The sequence below is a fragment of the Rhinopithecus roxellana genome, chromosome 20, assembly GCF_007565055.1.
Source record: "Rhinopithecus roxellana isolate Shanxi Qingling chromosome 20, ASM756505v1, whole genome shotgun sequence".
NCBI lineage: Eukaryota > Metazoa > Chordata > Mammalia > Primates > Cercopithecidae > Rhinopithecus > Rhinopithecus roxellana.
In genome coordinates this window covers 53,389,857-53,409,874 of record NC_044568.1, presented here as the reverse complement: position 1 = coordinate 53,409,874, position 20,018 = coordinate 53,389,857, and the positions used below count along the sequence as shown (strand labels likewise).

General features: G+C 51.7%; 1 protein-coding gene across 1 annotated transcript in view; it reads right to left on the bottom strand.

Moving 5' to 3' along the window:
• COTL1 (coactosin like F-actin binding protein 1) overlaps positions 1-19,658 on the bottom strand; it is a 52,918-nt gene extending 33,260 nt beyond the window's left edge. Inside the window, exons 1-2 of the mRNA XM_010355627.2 lie at positions 19,405-19,658; positions 19,065-19,147 (exon numbers count right to left, since the gene is read on the bottom strand). Coding sequence (XP_010353929.1) covers positions 19,065-19,147; positions 19,405-19,481 — 160 coding nt within the window. The 5' untranslated portion in view covers positions 19,482-19,658. The remainder of the gene's footprint in view (positions 1-19,064; positions 19,148-19,404) is intronic.
• Between the last annotated feature and the right edge of the window lie 360 nt (positions 19,659-20,018).

The following is a 20,018-nucleotide window of genomic DNA, read 5'->3' as shown; positions in this document are numbered from 1 at the left end:
GGGCAGGGAAAGGCCGGAGGGGGTAAAGGAGAGACAGTGGGGGTGGGAGGGACCACACAGGGAGACCCAGCGGGACAACCAAGTGGGGGTGGGGACCAAGGCAGGCAGGGGGGTGGGTGGATTAAAGCGGGGTGAGGGAGAACAAGCCCGAGCTGCTGAGCAGTCAAAGGGATGTGGAAAAAAACCCAATGACAAAGGAAACGGAGGATGACCACAAAGTGGCTAGCTAGGAAGGGGAGCAAAGGCAAGAATTCTCTGTAATCACCAAAGCCACCAGGATGAGCTGCTCTAATAATTCCCCAAAAGTTACAAACGGCATATGGTACCCACTAAGCTCGGAAGGCCTGCCCCTTCCCCCTTCCCCCTCCCACCCAAACTGGAAATCTCAGGCTCAGGTCAGCTCTGAGGAAGAGATTCTGACCAGGCCCACCCAGTGTTCTCACCAGGGCAGCCCCGACACAGGATCCACATTGACTGGGGGCCTTCTCCCCAAAGAGATTCTAGTCTCCTCTGCGTATCCCCAGAGCCAGTCCTGGCTGGAGGACCAACCCCCGGAGGAAGGAGGATCTGGCCGGGCCAAGCACCGCACAACTCTCTTAACACGTTTGTAAATGTTTTGAACAACTTTTTTTTTTTTTCATTACAAAAACACATACTAGGTGTAGAATAATGAGAAACACAAAAAAGCCAAATTAAGAAATTAAAGGTCCCCCACCACCCTAGAAACTTCTTCGTGTCAGTCCTTTTGATCTTTTCAGCTACTTTCCTGTCTGGGTCTTGTTATGGCCCCAGCACTGATCACCACGCCAGGCATGTCACAGGCACCCTCTATGTTATCTGTGGGCCAACGGAAAGAAAAGCGAGAGAAGCATTTCAGCATTTCAACCCCACACTCAACCTTAGAGCAAGGCAGAAGAAAGGGGGAAGGGGAGGACGGGAGGAAGTTGCCCCAGAGAGCGGCAAGATTGCAGCTCACTCTAAGGCTGCCCTAACTTTACAGAGACTCCGGAGAGGTTATGCAAACACGGCTCAGGAAGGGAAAAAACAACCCACACACCAAAAAGCTGAGTGGTCAGCTTCCACCGAGGGAGCTCCCCGGAGCGAGGAGGAAAGGAAACGGGAAAGAATTCTTACATCCTGCTGCCCAGAGCAAGGGGACAGCTGGGTAGTCGCCATGGCAGCGCCTGGCTTCTAGCAGGCGGCTAAGGGGAGGGGGGCAAGGCTGAGGAAGGAGAAATGTCTTCTCGCCACCAAAGAGGAAGGAGGGCTCAGCGGGCGCCCATGTGTGTAAGAGGGAGGGGCCTGAGGCTGGGGCTGGAAGGAGCCAGGCTGGTGGCTGAAGTTGAAGGGAGAGCTCTCACTAAGAGGTCGTGTATCACTATAGCACTTGCTGTCTTTTTTCAGAATGACTTTCATAACTTCCCCTGACTGACAAAAACCAAACCAAACCAAACCAAAAACACCCTCCTGTCCTGCTCAAAAAACTTTGCAAAAATATTAAAAAGTGTAAAAACTAAAACCCATTACTCTAGAAATAAACTCCTTTTGGTTTATTCCTTACAGGGAATGACTAAAGGCTCTTTTTTTTCTTTTTTTTGAGACGGAATCTCGCTCTGTCGCCCAGGCTGGAGTGCAGTGGCGCGATCTCGGCTCACTGCAAGCTCCGCCTTCCCGGTTTACGCCATTCTCCTGCCTCAGCCTCCCGAGTAGCTGGGACTACAGGCGCCCGCCACCTCGCCCGGCTAATTTTTTGTCTTTTTTTTTTTTTTTTTTTTTTTTCCTTTTTGTGGAGAACGGGGTCTCGCTGTATTACCCAGGCAGGTCTCAAACTCCTGGGCTCAAGCTATCCTCCCGCCTCTGCCTCCCTGAAAGCTGGGATTACAGGCGTGAGCCACCGCGCCCAGCAACGCCCGGCTAATTTTTTTGTATTTTTAGTAGAGACGGGGTTTCACCATGTTAGCCAGGATGGCCTCGATCTCCTGACCTCGTGATCCACCCGTCTCGGCCTCCCAAAGTGCTGGGATTACAGGCGTGAGCCACCGCGCCCAGCCTTTTTTTTTTTTTTTTTTTTTTTTTTTTTTTTTTTTTTTTTGAGATGAAGTCTCGCTCTGTTGCCCAGCCTGCAGTACCGTGGCACGATCTCAGCTCACTGCAACCTCCGCCTCCCAGGTTCAAGCGATTCTCCAGCCTCAGCTTCCCGAGTAGCAGGGATTACAGTTGCCTGCCACCATGCGCGGCTAATTTTTGTAGTTTTAGTACACATGGGCTTTCACCATGTTGGCCAGGCTGACCTCGAACCCGTGACCTCAGGTGATCTGCCCGCCTCAGCCTCCCAAAGAGCTGGGATTACAGGCATGTGCCACTGCGCCCGGTCAAGGCTCTGTTTCTTCATGTGATCTGCATTGCGTGGGTATCTGCGTGTAGGCACATCGTTTCTGCATTGGAGCTCACACTGTCAATGCGGTTTGATATCCCCTGCAGAAGACTCCTCAAATGATCCCTGACTCATTACATTTTCATTAGGTGTGAATGACCCAGCTTTCCTAGCTTGACAGAGAACATAAGAAAATGGAGTGCAGGATGGCCAGAGGAAAAGAAAGAGGATTACTTCGGCAGAACCTCCAGGGTATAAACTGATCTGGACACCCAAATTAAACCGAGAGCTAAAGGTTTGCCCCCTATGACAAAGCACTAGCACTTTCTTTCAATGATAATTCTCTACTTCCTTAAATGGGAGTTAGTGTGTTAGACCTGACTCCACCCTCTGACTTAGAGAAGAGTGGCTGTAACCAGTCCCTGGAGGCTCTGAGGACCTTATTACAGCATCTATGGCATCTACAAGGAGATGCTCGGCCACTGAGGGATTCAGCGTCTGGCTCCCAATCACTGAACAGCCCTGGCACACACTGCTTTATACTCTTGTATCTGCTTTTTACTGTTGTGCTGCGTCTTCCATCGCTGTGGGTTGGTTATTTGACAAACACTTACTGACAATCTGTGATACAGGGATTTTGCTGAAAAACATGCAATCCCTACCCTCAAAAAATATACAGTCTACCATGGCAAACAAAAATGTAGTGTGTGAATACCATGACATTACTGCTATGGTAAAGAGTTGTGGCTGGCAGTGATAGGAGCATCAAGGAAAGAAGGAAATCCACTCTGCCTGGACGGTTGTGATCACGACAGGCTTCGCAGAGGAGGTGATGTTTGATTAGGGTCTTTTTCTTTTTACTCCCGGAGATGGAGTCTCACTCCGTCACCCAGGCTGGAGTGCAGTGGCGCGATCTCGGCTCACTGCAACCTCCGCCTCCCGGGTTCAAGCAATTCTCCTGCCTCAGCCTCCTGGGTAGCTGGGATTACTGGCACGCTTCACCACACCTGGCTAATTTTTGTATTTTTAGTATAGACAGGGTTTCACCATGTTGGCCAGGCTGGTCTCGAACTCTTGACCTTGTGATCCCCCAATCCTGGCCTCCCAAAGTGCTGGGACTACAGGCATGAGCGACCGACCGCACCCGTCCTGATCAGGGTCTCGAAGGATGACTTAGAGTTCCTCCAGAGAACAGGGAAAGGATAAAGAGGGTTCTTGTTAACAATTTGAGAAAGAGATTATGACAGAACTCCAAACAAAGTAACAGCCTCTGCTGGCAAGTTCAAAACGCCTTCCTCCACCAGCTGTCTCTGTTTCTGACTCACCACAAGCCAGAGGGGCATATGATGCAGTTGATTATAACTGTATGCAAAATAAGAGCTTAAAGGCTCAGAATGAGCTACAGGGCTCCTTCAGCTTGCTCAGCCCTACTCCAGGAGGGAAGGAATCTTGTTCCCTAGCACATCCAAAGCACCCAGACGATGCCCAACGTGTGCTCAATACATACTTCCTGAATAAATGAAGGGCATCTGCATGGCATCTTTGACTTCTCAGAGGCTTTTCAGTTCCCAGTTTGCAACTGGGGGTGCAATTTTACAAGGTAAAACAAAGAAGATGGGCACAGTGGCTCAGGCCTGTAATCCCAACACTTTGGGAGGCTGAGGCAGGAGGATCGCTTGAGCCCAGGAGGTTGAGGCTGCAGTGAGCTATGATCACACCACTGCCCTCCAGCCTGGGCCACAGTGAGACTCTGTTTCAAAAAAATTTTTTCTTTTAATTAAAAAAAAAGAATAAAACCAGTTCCTTCTCAGGATTTTTGAAGTGTGACTTCCACGCCCAGAGAGCAGGAATGAATAGACAGGCAGGAATGAACGGATACCGACAGACATAACAAGTGATTTGTTTTGACAAATTTGTGGTTTAATAAAAGTGCAGGGGGCTGGACGTGGTGGCTCATGTCTGTAATCCCAGCACTTTGGGAGGCCAAAGCGAGCAGATCACTTGAGCTCAGGAGTTCGAGACCAGCCTGGCCAACCTGGCAAAATCCCGTCTCTACTAAAAATATAAAAATTAGCGACCCATGGTGGTGTACACCTGTAATCCCAGCTATTCAGGAGGCTGAAGTAGGACAATCGCTTGAGTCCAGGAGGCAGAGGTTGCAGTAAGCTGAGATCATGCCACTGCACTCCAGCCTGGAGATAGAGTGAGACTCCATCTCAAAAGAAAAAAAAAATCGTGCATGGAAAGGGCAGGCCAATAAGGTAGTGTTGCTAGAGTCAGCGATGCCTGCATGAGGAAGCTGATTCTCCACCTTTCACACGCCCCAAGGACGGTGGCCCAGAGGGGCGCAGCTGGCTTGAAACCTCAGCCGCAGGAAAGCCTGCCCCTTTCCTCCCGTGTAACAATGGCCCAGCGACTTCCCCTCTCTGCCCCCCAGTTCCCCGGAGGCCTCTCCACCTCCGGGAGCCCCTGGTTGGCGGGGGTGGACTTGCAGCCGGTTTTCCTTCCCGGTGGACTTTAACAGCACTCCAGCCCGCAAGCCTGGGCACACCAGCCCCCACGAGGATGGCTGGCTTACTTTACTCTTCTACAGATTCACTTATTCATTCAACATCCGAGGCAGAATCTCCCCTCTTCCCAAAGGACAGAGGCAACGAAGCGTGACTCAGCCAGGGCTCTGCGCCAGACTCTGAGTGAGCACATTGGAAATGCGGGTACGATACGGCGTCGTGGCTCGGCCCTAAACACAGGAGGACCCCACTGAGAGCCCAGGGGACCAGCAAGCCTCCCCCTGGAGGTCTCCTCATCGGTGACACAGCACGTTGATCCTCATCAGAGTCAGCTGAGGGGGTGATGCCCTGGGAATTGGGCCTGGCATACAAAGTGTTGAGAAGCACTAGGTGAGGATAAGGACAAGGCGGCCTTGGGACCAACGGGGACAATGGCAACAGACTATGAAGGGAATGGAGGCAGTGGGGGAGCCGGGAGTTCAGTGGGGAGAGGCAGGGCTGCGCTCAGAGGAAGAGGCCGCTCAGGGCCTGTGGGGTTGGCTCATCATCCCTGGGGACCCAGAGGAAGACGTGGCAGAATAAAACTGCCCAGCTGGGAATGAGCTACAAAAAGGGCCGAGGCAAAGTTCTAGGAGGACATGAAACCAAAGTAGTCGGAATGAAATGCGTGCTGTGCCAGGAAAACCCGGAGGCCTCCCATGGCTCCCGGGGCCACTGCACCCTGGGCCCTGCCAGCGCCCCACCGTCCTGCTTTCCACCCCCACTCCCCACCCACACTTCCTCCCCGATGGCCCCCACCCCATGCTCCCCACTTCCTACTACACCCCCACTCCCCTCTCCCTCCCGCTGCCCCACCACAGCCGGACCCCAAGCTCCCCACCCGCCTTCCCACCCATGCTCCCCTCCCACCCCCCACCCACACTGCCCCCTCCACAGCCCTCACCCCATGGCCCCCACCTACACTACCCCCCACTCCCAACCCCTGCGCTCCCCATTCACATTCACCGGCCATAGCCCTCATCCCAGGGCCCCCATCCTCTGCTCCCCACCCCACACTCAACCTCCACAGTCCTCACCCCCTGCTCTCCACCCCCGCTCCCCACCCATGCTCCCCTCCCACGGCCCCCACCCCACGGTCCCACTAGGTTCCTGCCCTCCTGCCCACCCAGGAGCCTCATCCTCCTTTTTTCTTTACGCTTTTTAAACCTAAGATATTATTTACACTGCATGAACTGCACCCTGTTAAACTGTACAATTCAGTGGTTTTCGGTCCATTCACAAGGTTGTGCACGGTGATGCACCCCACTGAGCTCTCCCAGCACCAGTGCCCAGCAGACCGTGAGTGCTCAGTTTATATTTGCTGCGGGGATGAGTGATCAAAGTCACCCAGGAAGAGAGTATGGTGTTCCCAAGAATGGGCCACACAGCAGCCAGGTTTGGCCAAATCCAGAGAGCTCCAGGGTGGACACAGCCCTCTCTGTCCCTCTGTGAGGCAGGGGCCCAGAGGGGGCTGTGGCTGCAGGGGTCACACAGGGGGCGCCAGGAGCCTGGCTCTCTGCATCTCAAGCCAGGTTCTTTTCACCCTTCCCCCAGCTCCAGCTGACCCTGGGCCCGCGGCAGCAGCTTTTATTTGCAAGCCATGAACAATACACGCCATTTTATAAGCAGGGTAGAATTCTAGCCAGAAAGGGGGAGAAAAGCACTTCCGCTTCCCGGTCAGATCAGACCTCCAAACGCCAGCCCTTCAGGCAAAAGTAGGGAAATCGGGATTTCCTAGGAAAGTCTCTCCAGGGTAGGAGGGAACTTTTGGGTTCAGGAATTAAAATGGAGCTTTGCTCCCCAGACACACTCACAGGTTTTCTGTGTCAACAACAATGGCAGAAACGGCCTCTAACCAACAGTGGCTTCTAAACAGTGCCATGGCTCCCCGATGGCCTGGGCCTGGGCCTGAGGTCTGCCCCTTGGTGTTCCACAAAAGAGCCTCCCGTGGTCTTGCCTCCTTGTTTCACAAAGATTTTACATCGCAAGCTGGGGTGCAGGGGGTGTCAGGAGTGAGGGCGAAAAGCACGTGCACCGGGTAAGAACTGCAGCCCGGCTGCATGCCACCCCAGCTGTGAAACGGGATTAACAACAGGGCCTGCGATGCTGGTCACCGTGCATATGAAATGAAATCACAAGGAAGTGACTGTGGCAGGCAAAACACTGGCCCCCAAGACATCTACGTTCTAAACCCCAAAACTGTGAATATGTCCCTCACATGGCAAAAGGGACTTTGAGGATGCAATTAAGGTAAGGATCCTGAGATGGGAGATTCTCCTGGGTTATCTGTGTGAGACCTGTGTGATCACTGCAGTCCTTAAATGGGGAAGGGTGGGGAGGAGGGCCAGAACCAGAGAGATGGCATCATGAGGACTCGACCTGCCACGACTGGCTTTGAAAACAGAGGAAGAGGCCACAAGCTAAGGAATGCAAGCAGCCTCTGGAAGCCAGAGAAGGCAAGGAAATGGATTCTCCCCTGGAGCCTCCAGGAAAAACCAGCCCTGTCCACACCTGGATTTTAGTCCTGGGAGGCTCACGTCAGACTTCTGAGTTCCAGAATTGTAAGATGATGCATTTATATTGTTTTAATTCACCAAGTTTGTAGTCATTTGTAACAGTGGCCATAGGAAATTAACACAATGACCTTGGCTAATGCCTGGCCTAATAAAGGTCCACTGTTAACCATTGCTGTTATCAACTTAGTTATTTATTACTGGCAAGGAAGCTTCCCTAACTACATAGAAGAAAAAATAAGTGCATGAAGAAAAGCGTGATGACCATAAACTAAGTACAGAACTAAAAACAAGATCTATGACGGGTTAATTTCAAAATGCACACATGAAATAAAATATTAAATGCTGAGGTGCCATGCCTGTCTTCAGAAACCAGCCTCTGGGGACCTGCCACTGCTGAGGCCACTGAGCTAAATCAGAAAAGTCTCTGGCACTTGTTTAAGTGGGAGAGGAAGGTGGCAATGTCTGGGCTCTGGAGTAAGAAGCCTGGGGCCAGAGCAGTCACGTGGCCAGTGGTAGCAGCCAGGGAGCCTTGTGGGCCACTGGACTGTTACTTTGGAGGAGGGGACAGCGGGCCCTCCTGTGTGAGCTTAGCTCTCAGACATCTACATGGACTGTCACTCATTTGCCTATTCAACGACATCTGTGCAGGCTGCCAGGTGCTGTTCCCCACGCTGCCAATACTGCAGAAAACAAAGCTGACCAGGTTTCCACCCCACGGGGCTTGGATGCTCCCAGGAAAGTCACACGATAAACAGGTGCATAACTGCACATGTGGCAATAATCTTAGGCACTGCTAAATGCTGCAAGGATATGCTTTTTGACTCCTCGTCACCTTCTCGAAGGCCACGTCTGGTTTCAGCGGTGGTGGGCATAGCCATGTGGGTACACCATGACATCCTGCCATGTGCTAGCTGCTCAACCCCACAGAGGCACAGCCTGGAGTGCAGAAACCCTAAAGCCCTAAAGGACCCCTCAACCAATGGGGGATGAGAGTCGGTGGCTACGTGCCCCCGCCTCCCAGAGCTGTACTCTCCACGTTCCTCTAAGGGTTCCTGTGGGATTTTGTCCCAGATGCCCACAGCAGTAACTGTAGGATTTTGTCCCAGGTGCCTACAGCTCATAAGAAGTAGAGCTGAAATTTGAACCCAGGCATTATGGGTTCTCTTCTACAAGCAAGAGACAAAGGGGTGGATAGCCAGCACTTGCTGGGAAAAGCCTATGACCCAGGATATAGCCCATGACTTGGGCCCACTCAAGGAAGCAACACACCTGTAGGGAAAAGAGACTGGGAGCCAGCTAACCATGAAGGGTGGGGATTCCACCACCAAACGGACCAAGTCCCTCTCTCCAGGACTTCGCCAAGGAGATGAAGAAACAGACATGCACACCACCACCACACAGGACACCAGCACCACGAAGACAAGGAGGGCGTCCGAGCAGAGGGAACATTCACACCGGGCCTTGACGGGTGTGTAGGAGTCCTCCAGGAAGGCGAAACAGATGAAGACAGTGCAGGCAGAGGGAAGAGCATCCACAGGCCTAGGGAAGCGGGAAGGCAGGGCAGCGCGGCACAGGGAAGGGCTGGGAGCCTCGGACACAGATCTGGATTCAAAGTGCAGTTCTTCCCAGCTGCGGCATCTCCAGCAAGCGACTCTGGCTCTCCAAGGAAAATGTCAGGTTCCTCCTCAGTGAAGTGCAGATAATTCCTACTTGTGGGTGTCACTCTGCTCATTACACCCTCAGAGAGAAGATAAATTAGATGAGCTAACACACACAGAGCCCCTATGTAAGGCCTGAGACTTGGGCATCCCTGAGGTCAGCATCGTGTGTGTTGGGGACACGCACTAGAGGAGTTGGCTGGCCAGCGCCTGTCATAAAGGGCACCCCATGTCATGTCTGAGCATTTGGACCTTATGGGGAAAAGGTGTTGGGAGTGGGAGGCAGGGGAGCAGCCCGACCTGAAGGTTAGAAAGCCACCGCTGGCCTGAACTGCAGGGGTCAGGGAAAGGACTCAAGTCAGTACTTGGCAAAGGGCTTGGCGCATAGTAGATGCTCAAGAAATGTCCTGGAGAAGACAAGGTCATGATCAAGGGTGGAGCCCTAAGAAACGCCTAGACTTATCAGGCGGGAAGCAGAAGAAGCAGCAGCAGAAGGAAGTGAAAATGAGAGGAGAGAGACATAAAAGGAGAACTAGGCAAGTCTAGCCGTGCAGAAGCAGAAGCACAAGCGAGGGGGGCTACCTTTTCAGGAGGTGCTGGCCACTGGCAAATGCTGGAGGGAGGTAAAGTGGATCAGAGACAAAGATATGACCACTAAATCTGGCAACTGGGATATTATCAAAGACCTAGGCATAGAGCTCCATGCTCCAGGTGTGGGTGGGCGCCAGAATGAAATAGGGTAAAGAAAGGATGGAAGACAAGGAGGTATTTATAACATCCCTAAAACCTGTAAGCAATGCTTTCAAAAAGTTTCCATTAACTTCTGAAGATTTTCAAGGGGTAAAAACACAATTTAACTAGTGTTTGGGGAAGGCCTTTTTTAAACATGAGACACTGTACTTACCAGGAAGATACACATCTACCATCCTTCATCATGGGTGACAAGGCCACAAACAGAAAAGAAAGCACAAACATCACCATGCAGTAGACTGAAAGAGTTACCACAAAGCCCACGTGCCTTTGGATACACAAAAAAGCTACGCAGCATGGCTCAGGGCCTCCCAGCAACAGATACGTGGGCAAAGAAGGCAATGGGAGACTGGAGAGTGCACAAAATTACAAAGGTAATGTCTCAGCAGCCCTTCAGGGTACCACTTAAAAACAAAAACCCAGCCGGGCGAGGTGGCTCACACCTGTAATTCCAGCACTTTGAGAGGCCAAGGCAAGTGGATCGCTTGAGCCCAGGAGTTCGAGACCAGCCTGGACAATACAATGAAACCCTATCTTTACAAAAGATACAAAAATGAGCCAAAGCAGGTGCCTGTAGTCCCAGCTACTAGGAGACGCTGAGGTAGGAGAATCGCCTGAGCCTGGGAGACAGAGGTTGCAGTGAGCCAAGATCGTGCCACTGCACTCCAGCCTGGGTGACAGGGCAAGATCTTGTCTCAAAAATTAAATTAAATTAAAAACCCAACATTGTTTCTGGAGCAAAGTAGGGAATCAATAAAATGTTTGTCGCATGCATAACGGACAGACTGTTCAGCACTTTATAACTGCCCAAAGCCCTGTCACAGATTGAGAGCTTCAGTCTGTTAGACCTTAGGAAAGAAGGGAATTTCTCTCCTTCCCTTCTCACCCAAATTTCTGAAACCTGTGTGTGTATGTGCAGCTAGGGAAAAAATATTCAGTTGCAAAACAGCATGATAAATAGACTGCCAACTCTGTGCGTTGTATTGCTATATATGAGGAGGTCATGGACAGCAAGTAAATTTGACTCCTTAGCATTCCAGCTCCCTTCTTTTGGTAACTATACTCGTTTTCCGTAGGAACCACCCCTCCATCACTCTCAGTCTCTGTCGTCCAGGTAGGGCTAATCCCACCTCCGAGAGGCATCGGCCAGGCCTGTACTAAGCCACATTTGGTCAGTCTTCCTGGAGGCACAGCAGGCCAGAAAACAGGGCTGTGAGACAGGAGAGCGCAGAGGGAAGGAGCGCCTCCTTCAATCCTTTCTTCAACATCTACACCGAGTGGTTAATCGGACTCTCCTGACATACCTCCCATGACGGGGACCTCGCTTTCTCCTCTGGTAGCCCATTCTACTCTGAGGGCCGTTCTTCCTCTCCAGGTCCACCCAAAATCTATCTGATATGGTTTGACTGTGTCCCCACCCAAATCTCACCTTGAATTGTAATAATCCCCATGTGTCAAGGGCAGGACGGGGTGGAGATAACTGAATCACGGGGCAGTTTCCCCCACACTGTTCTGGTGATAGTGAGTTCTCACACAGCTGATGGTTTTACAAGGGGCTATCCCCTGTGCTTGGCTCTCAGTCTCTCTCCTGCTGCCATGTAAAGCAGGATGTGTTTGCTTCCCCTTTTGCCGTGACTGTAAGTTTCCAGAGGCCTCCCCAGCCATGCAAAACTGTGAGTCAATTAAATCTCTTTTCTTTATAAATTACCCAGTTGCGGGTATTTCTTAATAGCAGCATGAGAACAGACTCACACACTATCCCTGAATTCCTACTGCATAGTCCCATTTACCACATAGAGTTGGTGTGGGGGTAGGAACACAAGAAGTCCACACTTTCCACATGACAGCCCCTCAAACATCTGAAGACAACACTCGCATGCCCCCAAGGATCTCTCCTCTTGATCTCACAAGGTTAAATGTGTCCAATTTCCTCAGTCAGTTCTCACATCAGAGGCTTTAAATTCCTTGTCCAGCCTGGATTCTCCTCTCCTCTGAGACTGTGTCCAGCTGCCTAACCTGGAGACTATGGCCAGGACTCTTTTAGATAGAAACTAAATCCAGAACCCACTCACGCTGGCCTAAGAAAAAATATTACTTGGCTCATGAAAGTGAACCGTCTAAGGAGAAAGCTTCAGGCATGGCTGGATCCCAGAGTGACACCTGTCTCCACCCCCACCACCAGGCTCTGTTCCTGAGTTCTCAGACAGGTTCTCTCTATAAATGGTAGACACGCCCTGTGAGCTCCAAGTCCTCATCATTCTTATTTGTTTTAATCCCAGAGAAAGATAGAAAGACTCTTTACCAACAACTCTGTCCAAAGTCTCAGGGATGAATCTGATTGGCTAGATGTGAGTCACAAGGGCCCTTGAACCGGTTGGCAGAGGGGTGGCTTACTCTGATTGGACAGTCTGGGTCATGTGCCCTCTCACAGGCACTACATTGGCTGCCCAGGATTATTATGAAATGGAAGGAAGAGTTTCCCCCAAAGGATGGAATGCTGGACAGAAAAACAAAAACAAAAACAAAACAAAACAAAACCATCAATCCCTACATCTCTCTGTGTGACGTTTTGGATTAAACACTACTGGTTGACCAGAGCCTCATGGGAATATCATCTCCACCCAGACCATCATCCAACAAATGTTATAGGGCACCCGCCTCCAAGCAAGCTGATGCTGCCCTTCATGAAGATGCCTTTTCTGGTAACCACCCCACAGCTCAAATTTATTTCAACCTATCCATTGATATGTAACACCTTTCAGAAGGTGCTACCTTAACAACAACCACATTTATTGAGCATTTATTCTGTGTCAGGCAGTACTCTACAAGCTTTATATGGAACATGCCGCTTTATCCTTACAACAACCTACGTGCAATCATTATCCCCATCTTTACAGATGAGAAAACAGAAACTCTGGGAGATCTGCCCAAGGTCACACAGCACAAGGCTATCGTTCAAAGCAAGACGCCCCAGCCCCACCACTGATGCTCTTAACCAATCAGCTCTAAAATCTGCACCAACAGAAAACTGGACTCATTCCCAGATGCCTGGATTCCTTCTAAAATAAAACTGCTTGCAACACATAATTTGAGGTCCATGGGTAGAGGATTGGTTTAACAATGTTACATTTGTATAAGAGAAACTATGTAGCCATTTTCAAACTGGTATTGCAGAATAAGAGAGGACGATTAAGGAGGAAACTTTGGAATGGGGGGGAGGTGGCTCTAAAATATCTATGATCCCTTTTTGTAGTAGAATTACAAATAGAAAAATATCTCAAGAATATAGATAAAAATGAGACCAGTAGTCTGTCCTGGAAGATGACAATAAAATGTCAGCTCCATGAGGACAGAGGCCTTTTCTGCTTCTATGCTTAACCTCAGTGCCTAGAATCGTGCTCCCCACAGAGTAGCACTCCCATATGTTCAATAAATTAAATGAAGAAATGAACAGGAGAATGAAGAAATAATTGAATGAATGAGGGAACAAGTTCCTGAGTGTTTGCAAAACTGCATCTGAACTGTATTACTTGGTATTTTCTTTTGGTTTAATCTTGGTTTATGAGTATGCTACAAAGAATATGTATTATTTGAGTGGTACAGAAACAAAATGTGATTTCATAGACAGCCCCAGCCACTTCCTCGCCATACATACATGATCTGGTAAATGGCTTCTTTCCCTCCACCTCTGCCAGCTGAGCCCTGATTGCTCCTGGCTCCCAGTGGCTCTGTTAGGTGAACCTGTGACCCTCCAGCCCAGCTCAGCACCCATTTCCTTCCCGTCATCTCTCCCTCTTCCGTCTTCTTGGTGCTCTTGAACACTTCTTCCATGTCACTTAAATTCCACAGACAAAAATGGCAATCACAGTAACTGACATGTATGGAGTGCTCACTATGTCCCAAGCAGCATAAGGACTTGCTTCTTTAATCCTCCTAATGACCACACTGTAGCAGGTTACCAGACGGGTAACTCACCTGCTCCAGAGCACATGACTGGCAAGTATTTGAACCCAGGCAATCGGACAAAACCCAAACCTTGAACCACTGAGCTAAGCACCTCTCACCATGCTCCTGCACGCAGACCCGTGCCAAAGGTCTAATGCATGTCCGCATGGGGCCAAATGCCTATTACATACCAGCCTGGGCCAAGTGCTACTGTGTGCTGAGTGGGGACATGTACTGAAAGCTTCCGAATGGAAAGCATGCCTCCATGAGTGCTATCAGAGTAAAAACAATTATTTGAGGTCGGGCACAGTGGCTCACACCTGTAATCCCAGCATTTTGGGAGGCTGAGGCAAGTGGATCACTTGAGGTCAGGAGTTCGAGACCAGCCTGGCCAACATGGTGAAACCCCATCTCTACTAAAAATACAAAAATTTGCCAGGTGTGGTGGCACATGCCTGTAGTCCCAGCTACTTGGGAGGCTGAGGCAGGAGAATCACTTGACCCCAGGAGGCAGAGGCTGCACTCCAGCCTGGACGACAGAAAAAAACTCTGTCTCAAAAAAAAAAGAAAAGCAGTAGTCAGGGCAGCCAACACACACCATGGCCTGTGCTCTCATTTTAGGTCCATTACTTCAGGGAACCTTCACAGTCACCCTCAGAGGTAAACATGTCAGGATCCCCATTTTACAGACCTAAAAACTGAGGCACAGAGGGAGGGATGCACTTGCCCAAGACCACACAGTGAGTGAGAAGCAGAGCTGAGATATCAATTTAAAATGTTTCTTTTTTCTTTTTTTTTTTTTTTTTTGAGACAGAGTCTCACTCTGTTGCCCAGGCTAGAGTACAATGGCACGATCTCAGCTCATTGCAACCTCTGCCTCCTGGGTTCAAGTGATTCTCCTGCCTCAGTCTCCGAGTAGCTGGGATTACAGGCACTGGCCACCATGCCTGGCTAAGTTTTGTATTTTTAGTAGAGATGGGGTTTCACTATGTTAGCCAGGCTGGTCTCAAACTCCTGACCTCAAGTGATCCGCCTGCCTTGGCCTCCCAAAGTGCTGGGATTACAGGCATGAGCCACGGCACCCAGACTAGAGCGTTTCTGATTCCAAAGTGTACTCAGAGTTGAAATAAAGGAGGAATCACAGTGTGCTAGGTGGGCGGCTGAGTCCCACATGAGTTGAGATGGGGAAGAGGAGTTCCTCCTGGTAGAAACCTCCAAAATCAAAAGCACCAAGGCGGGGAATGTTACAGTGTTGGGCCGCAGGTGCATGAGGGAGGCTGTGTGGAGATACTAGAGAGGAGATGTGGGTGGGGACAAACCGACTAGAAAACCAAGCAGACAGCCTGAGTGTAATCCAATGGGCAGACGGGAGCCACAGAAGGTTAATGAGCAGAGGAGTGACTTATTAGAAATGTACTACAGAAAGAATTACCCCAGCAAGGGAGGACAGAGTAGATACCAGACAAGGAAGATCAAGGGCAAATAGACTGTTGCTATAAAGAGGAAGGCAGAGATGTTAAGAGGCAAATGGACACTTTTCTGAAAGTGGCATGCCATTCTTCCCTAGAAGGCCACCTCCCCAAGTCAGTCTCCTGGTTTGGGTGGGGCTGCCCCTCCCCCCACTCCAGAGGTGTGCATGTGATCCAGGCCTGGCCACCCAGAGTCTCAGTGATTGGTCTAGGGATGGGCACATGACCTCAGGGGAGCCACAGACAGTCCAGGGACCCCCAAAATCACTGGCAAAGAGGCTTGCTGTGTCTCTCCACCAAGATGGCTCTGCCCAGGGGCTAAACCTTCCCGTTCCCCGCAAGAATGGAGGTGAAGGATGAAAACAGAGCTAGGAGGAGGAAGAGAGGCTGTTTGGAGTTTGGGCAGCCTTTGCTGCTGTTAGAACTTCCCCTGGAGTTTCCAACCTAGAGGCCACAGTGGATTTTCTGCTTACATTAATCTGCACTGGGCATCTCTCATGGCCCTTGCAAGGTCTCTGACCATCCCAGGTGAACCGAGCTATGGAGCAAGAAGCAAGAGCAGAGGTAGTGGTGGGGCAGGCAGCGAGGAAGGCCGGGAGCCAGGCAAGCCCAGGAAGAAGCAGTACAGACACAGAGCAGGCAGAAAGATTGGGAGGATGAGTGCGGGGGTGGGAGGGAACTGGTCTGGCAGCGCGACACCCAGTGACCCTCTGGAAAAGAGCTCCGAGGGAGGAAAGGCCAGGCCAGGAGGCTGGGGAGAGAAGAGGAGGGGAGGCTGGGTGGAGATCCCATTCTGGAAAGCCCTGGGGGAGGAAGGGGAGAAGGGACAGTAGCCTGAGGTGGGAGGGCCACAGAAGGGGGTATTTTAGAGAGAATGCCTGAATGCCAGAGTGGGGAGTGTTGGGAGGAGAGCAGGACCCCAGGAAGGCCCACATCCTGAGTTTATAAGGAAGAAACTGGGTGCTGTTTCTGGCCTTCCAAGTCTGCTGGCCACCTTGTGAGATGTTTGGAAGCAGGAAGCCCGAGCCAGAGTAGAACCTTTCTTCTCAGGCCTATCAGGATACCTGGCAGGGAACTGGGGCCACAAAAGAGCCCTCTCTGCATCACAAGTGGGCAAAAACATGTCATTTGCAACCCGCAAGCAATCCCATCCAGACGTGAGAATCTAAATGACCTCCTCAGAAACCAAGAATACGTCCGCTGAGCCAGCCTGCCTGGGTTCAAGTCCTGACTCTGCCACTTTCTAGCTGGGTGAACACAGGAAGCCTATTAACCTCTCTGGGCCTCAGTTTCCTCATCTGTAGAATGGGAACAACCTCAGTACCTGCCACACCGTGCTGTTCTGAGGCATGACCAAGATAAGGCATGTGGAGCGTGACTAGTATCCAGCCAGCGCCAGTGTTGAGTCCACTGTCTCTGGGTTATGAGGACACGACGGCAGGAAGGAACAAGCTTTTCCGAGAGGAACAAGAGCAGACATGGCAACCCTAATTCTCCTATGCATTTGTCCAACAGATGGCTGGGGAAAGAAAGCAGACTGCAGCTGAAGCTCCCATGGCCCATTCATGAGGATCCACACACAGCAGGGGAGCATTTTCAGCTTCCTCGCCAGACGTGCGCCACTCCCCACTCCCACCCCTGGGGGGCAGGGGGTGTGTATGAGCAGAAAACCACAAGCCTTCGGGAGGAAGTGTTTTCCCACTACACCAGAGTGGGTTGAGGCCTGGGAGCAACTGCCAGGAGTCTCCTGATGGGGTGGATGCTCCTTTCCTCATCACCTTCTACTTGCTGGAGAGAACAGTAGCTTCAGGGGCAGAAAATGGTTTGATGAGGGAAGGGAGTGATTGGTGACCAGCGGGAGGAAAGAAGTGAATTTAGCGAGGGAAGCTGGCCTGTCAAGCACAGCCTCAGAGCTGGCAAAGCAGAAATACTGCTGAATCTTCTGGCTGTTCACTAACCGGAGGGGAGAAAGTTAAGATTTTGCACTTATTCCGCTTGCAAAAGCATTCAACCACAGAGGCAGAGGGACGGAGGCCTGGGTTCAAATCCTGCCCTGCCAAATCTTCACATGTTGCAGTGCTTTATGCTGCTATTTTAGGCCAACTGCTTACAAAAGCAATGAATGAATGTCTAGAGGCAGCGCTCAAGGAGTAATTTTAGTTGTGTGTGTGTGTGTGTGTGTGTGTGTGTGTGTGCATGCGTACATTCTTAGTATCACTCAGCCTCTAGTAGTCCCTCCACAAATATCCTTTGAATTGAACTAAATGTAAAACATAATTTGATTATGGAAGCAGTTAAGGAAAGAAACACCCACATGTTCCCTGGCACAATTTTGTACTTTTTATTTATTTCGCAAATAATCATGTAGCTTGTACAGGCACTGTTCTGAGCATTTTACACATACTGACTCACTTACCCTCACAACAGCACTGTGAGAGTGCAGGTGAGGAAACCAAGACCCCCAGAGATTAAGGAACTCGCTCCAAGCCACACAGCCAGGAAGCAGCCATTGAGGGATTCAAACCCACACCGTCAGCTGGGCTCGGTGGCTCACGCCTGTAATCCCAGCACTTTGAAAGACCAAGACGGGCAGATCACCTAAGGTCCGAAGTTAGAGATCAGCCCGGCCAACATGGTGAAACCCCCCGTCTCCACTAAAATTACAAAAAATTAGCTGGGCGTCGTGGTGGGCGCCTGTAATCCCAGCTACTCAGGAAGCTGAGGCAGGAGACTCTCTTGAACCCAGGAGAGGGAGGTTGCAGTTAGCTGAGATTGGCCACTGCACTCCAGCCTGGGCAACAGAGCAAGACTCTGTCTCAAAAAGACTAAATAAATAAATAAATAAATAACCCACACTGTCTGGCTCAGGGTCCACGCCCTAACCTCCAGGCTGTGCTGCCTTTGTCCAAAAGTTTGCTTCCAACTAAAGACCAGAGATGGGAGGGAGTCGCATTCTCCAATCTCTTTAAAAGGTCCCATTAGCAACATCACAGAGCCTCTGCCACTCCTGAGGGGTTTATGGCGATGCCTGCCACGTGGTCTTTCTTTTCATGGTTCATACACAACAGGGAAGTGCCTAAGGCACACAAATCTTAAGTATACAGTTTGATGATTTTTTACTTGGGTACACACCTGCATAATCCCCTCCCAGATCAACAAATATCTAGAGACATTTCCAGCTCCCAGCAGTCCGGGTGGTGTGCCCCTCCCAATCAGTGCCTATCTACCCCAAAAGCTAACCTGATTCTGCCATTCACACCATAGATTAGTTTCGCCTTGTCTAAGATTTATAAATGGACTCATATGGTGTGTACTCTTTTGCATCTGATTCTACTCGTCAAATTAAAAATCACATAAAATTAGCACACAGGCAGACAATGCTAGTGGGAGAAAGGAGGGCGCGGCTGAATTTCTTTCCCTTCCAAGCAGCCCCCTAGCCTGTTCGTATTTGGGCTCAGTGACTGATCAAAGGGGACAGTCGGAAGAGCTGGACACTGCAGTTTGGAAACACAGGAGTTGACCTTGGAAAACCGGTGAATCGCAGGGGGCAAAAAAGCTGCCCCGCCTGGAGAAGGCATTGTGGGATGGTGGAGGCAGGTGGGTCAATTCTGTTGCTTCACATGTCCAGAGGGGAGAAGGTTTTATGAGGCCTTAAAACGCTCACATCGGGTTCCTCCCACGCCATGCGCTAGGGGCACCCCATGTGGCCACCGGTTCCTCCCAGGTTGACTCTGGCCGGGGCTCCCCGGGTGCAGACAACCTCCCAATGACCGCGCATCCGCCCGGCAGGCGCGCCTCCCTACCTGTGCACTGCTGGATGAAGTGCTGGTACTCCGCTCCCTGCTCGCCGGGGACGATGGTGGAGCCGTCATATTTAAAAGTCACCCTTTGGGTTGGGAGAAGAAAAAAACACACACACACACATCAGCGCTGGTGGCTGCGCGGCGCGGCGCTTGCAGAGGACAATCTAACAGACGCGCTGGCCACGGAGAAGCCCGCGGGGGCCTGGCACGCCGTCCCGGAATAAGGCGAGGAAGACAGCGCGGGAGGCCCCGAATCCGTCCCGCCTGGAGGCCGGCTCGGTGCACGAGGCCCCGCGCGAGCCCGGGGAGCGGGGCGTGGAGAGGAATGAAAAGTTCCTACCAGATGACTGCCGAGCCGTCGTCGCGCACCAGGTTGTACGCCGCCCGGCAAGCCTCTTTGTCGATCTTGGTGGCCATCGCCGCGGGGCCTCAGCGGGACACTGTCCGGGGCGGCCGAGCGCGCCTCTGGCCGGCGGCGGGAATGGGAGCGCGGCGGGTACGCGCCGAGGGCGCACGGGCTGGCGGCGGTGGCTACGGCGACGCGGCGCCTGCGAGCTCCGAGCACGGCGGCGGCTTCCACTGCGGACGGAGAGCGCGCGGGGACCCCCAGGCCGTGGCCCACCCCGCCCCCCCGCGCCCATTGGCCGCCCAGGCCGCGGCCCGCCTCGTCATTGGCCGCCGGGCTGCGGGGGCGGAGCGTCTTGAATCTCCTGCGGCCAATCCCAGCCCGGAAGGCTTGCGCAACTCGGAGATGGGGGCCGGAGTAGGGGCTTTGCCTCCTCCCTCTCCCTTCTCCCTCCGGCTCTCTTCTCCCCCAACGTCCCTCTTCTCTCTCCTCCTTCTCACTTCCCCTCCTCCCCTCCCGACCTCTCCCTGGAAATTCCCACTACCCTAACCCCCTTCCCACCCCGACTTCCTCCTCTCCCTCCTCCTTCCTTTTCTTCCCCCCACTCC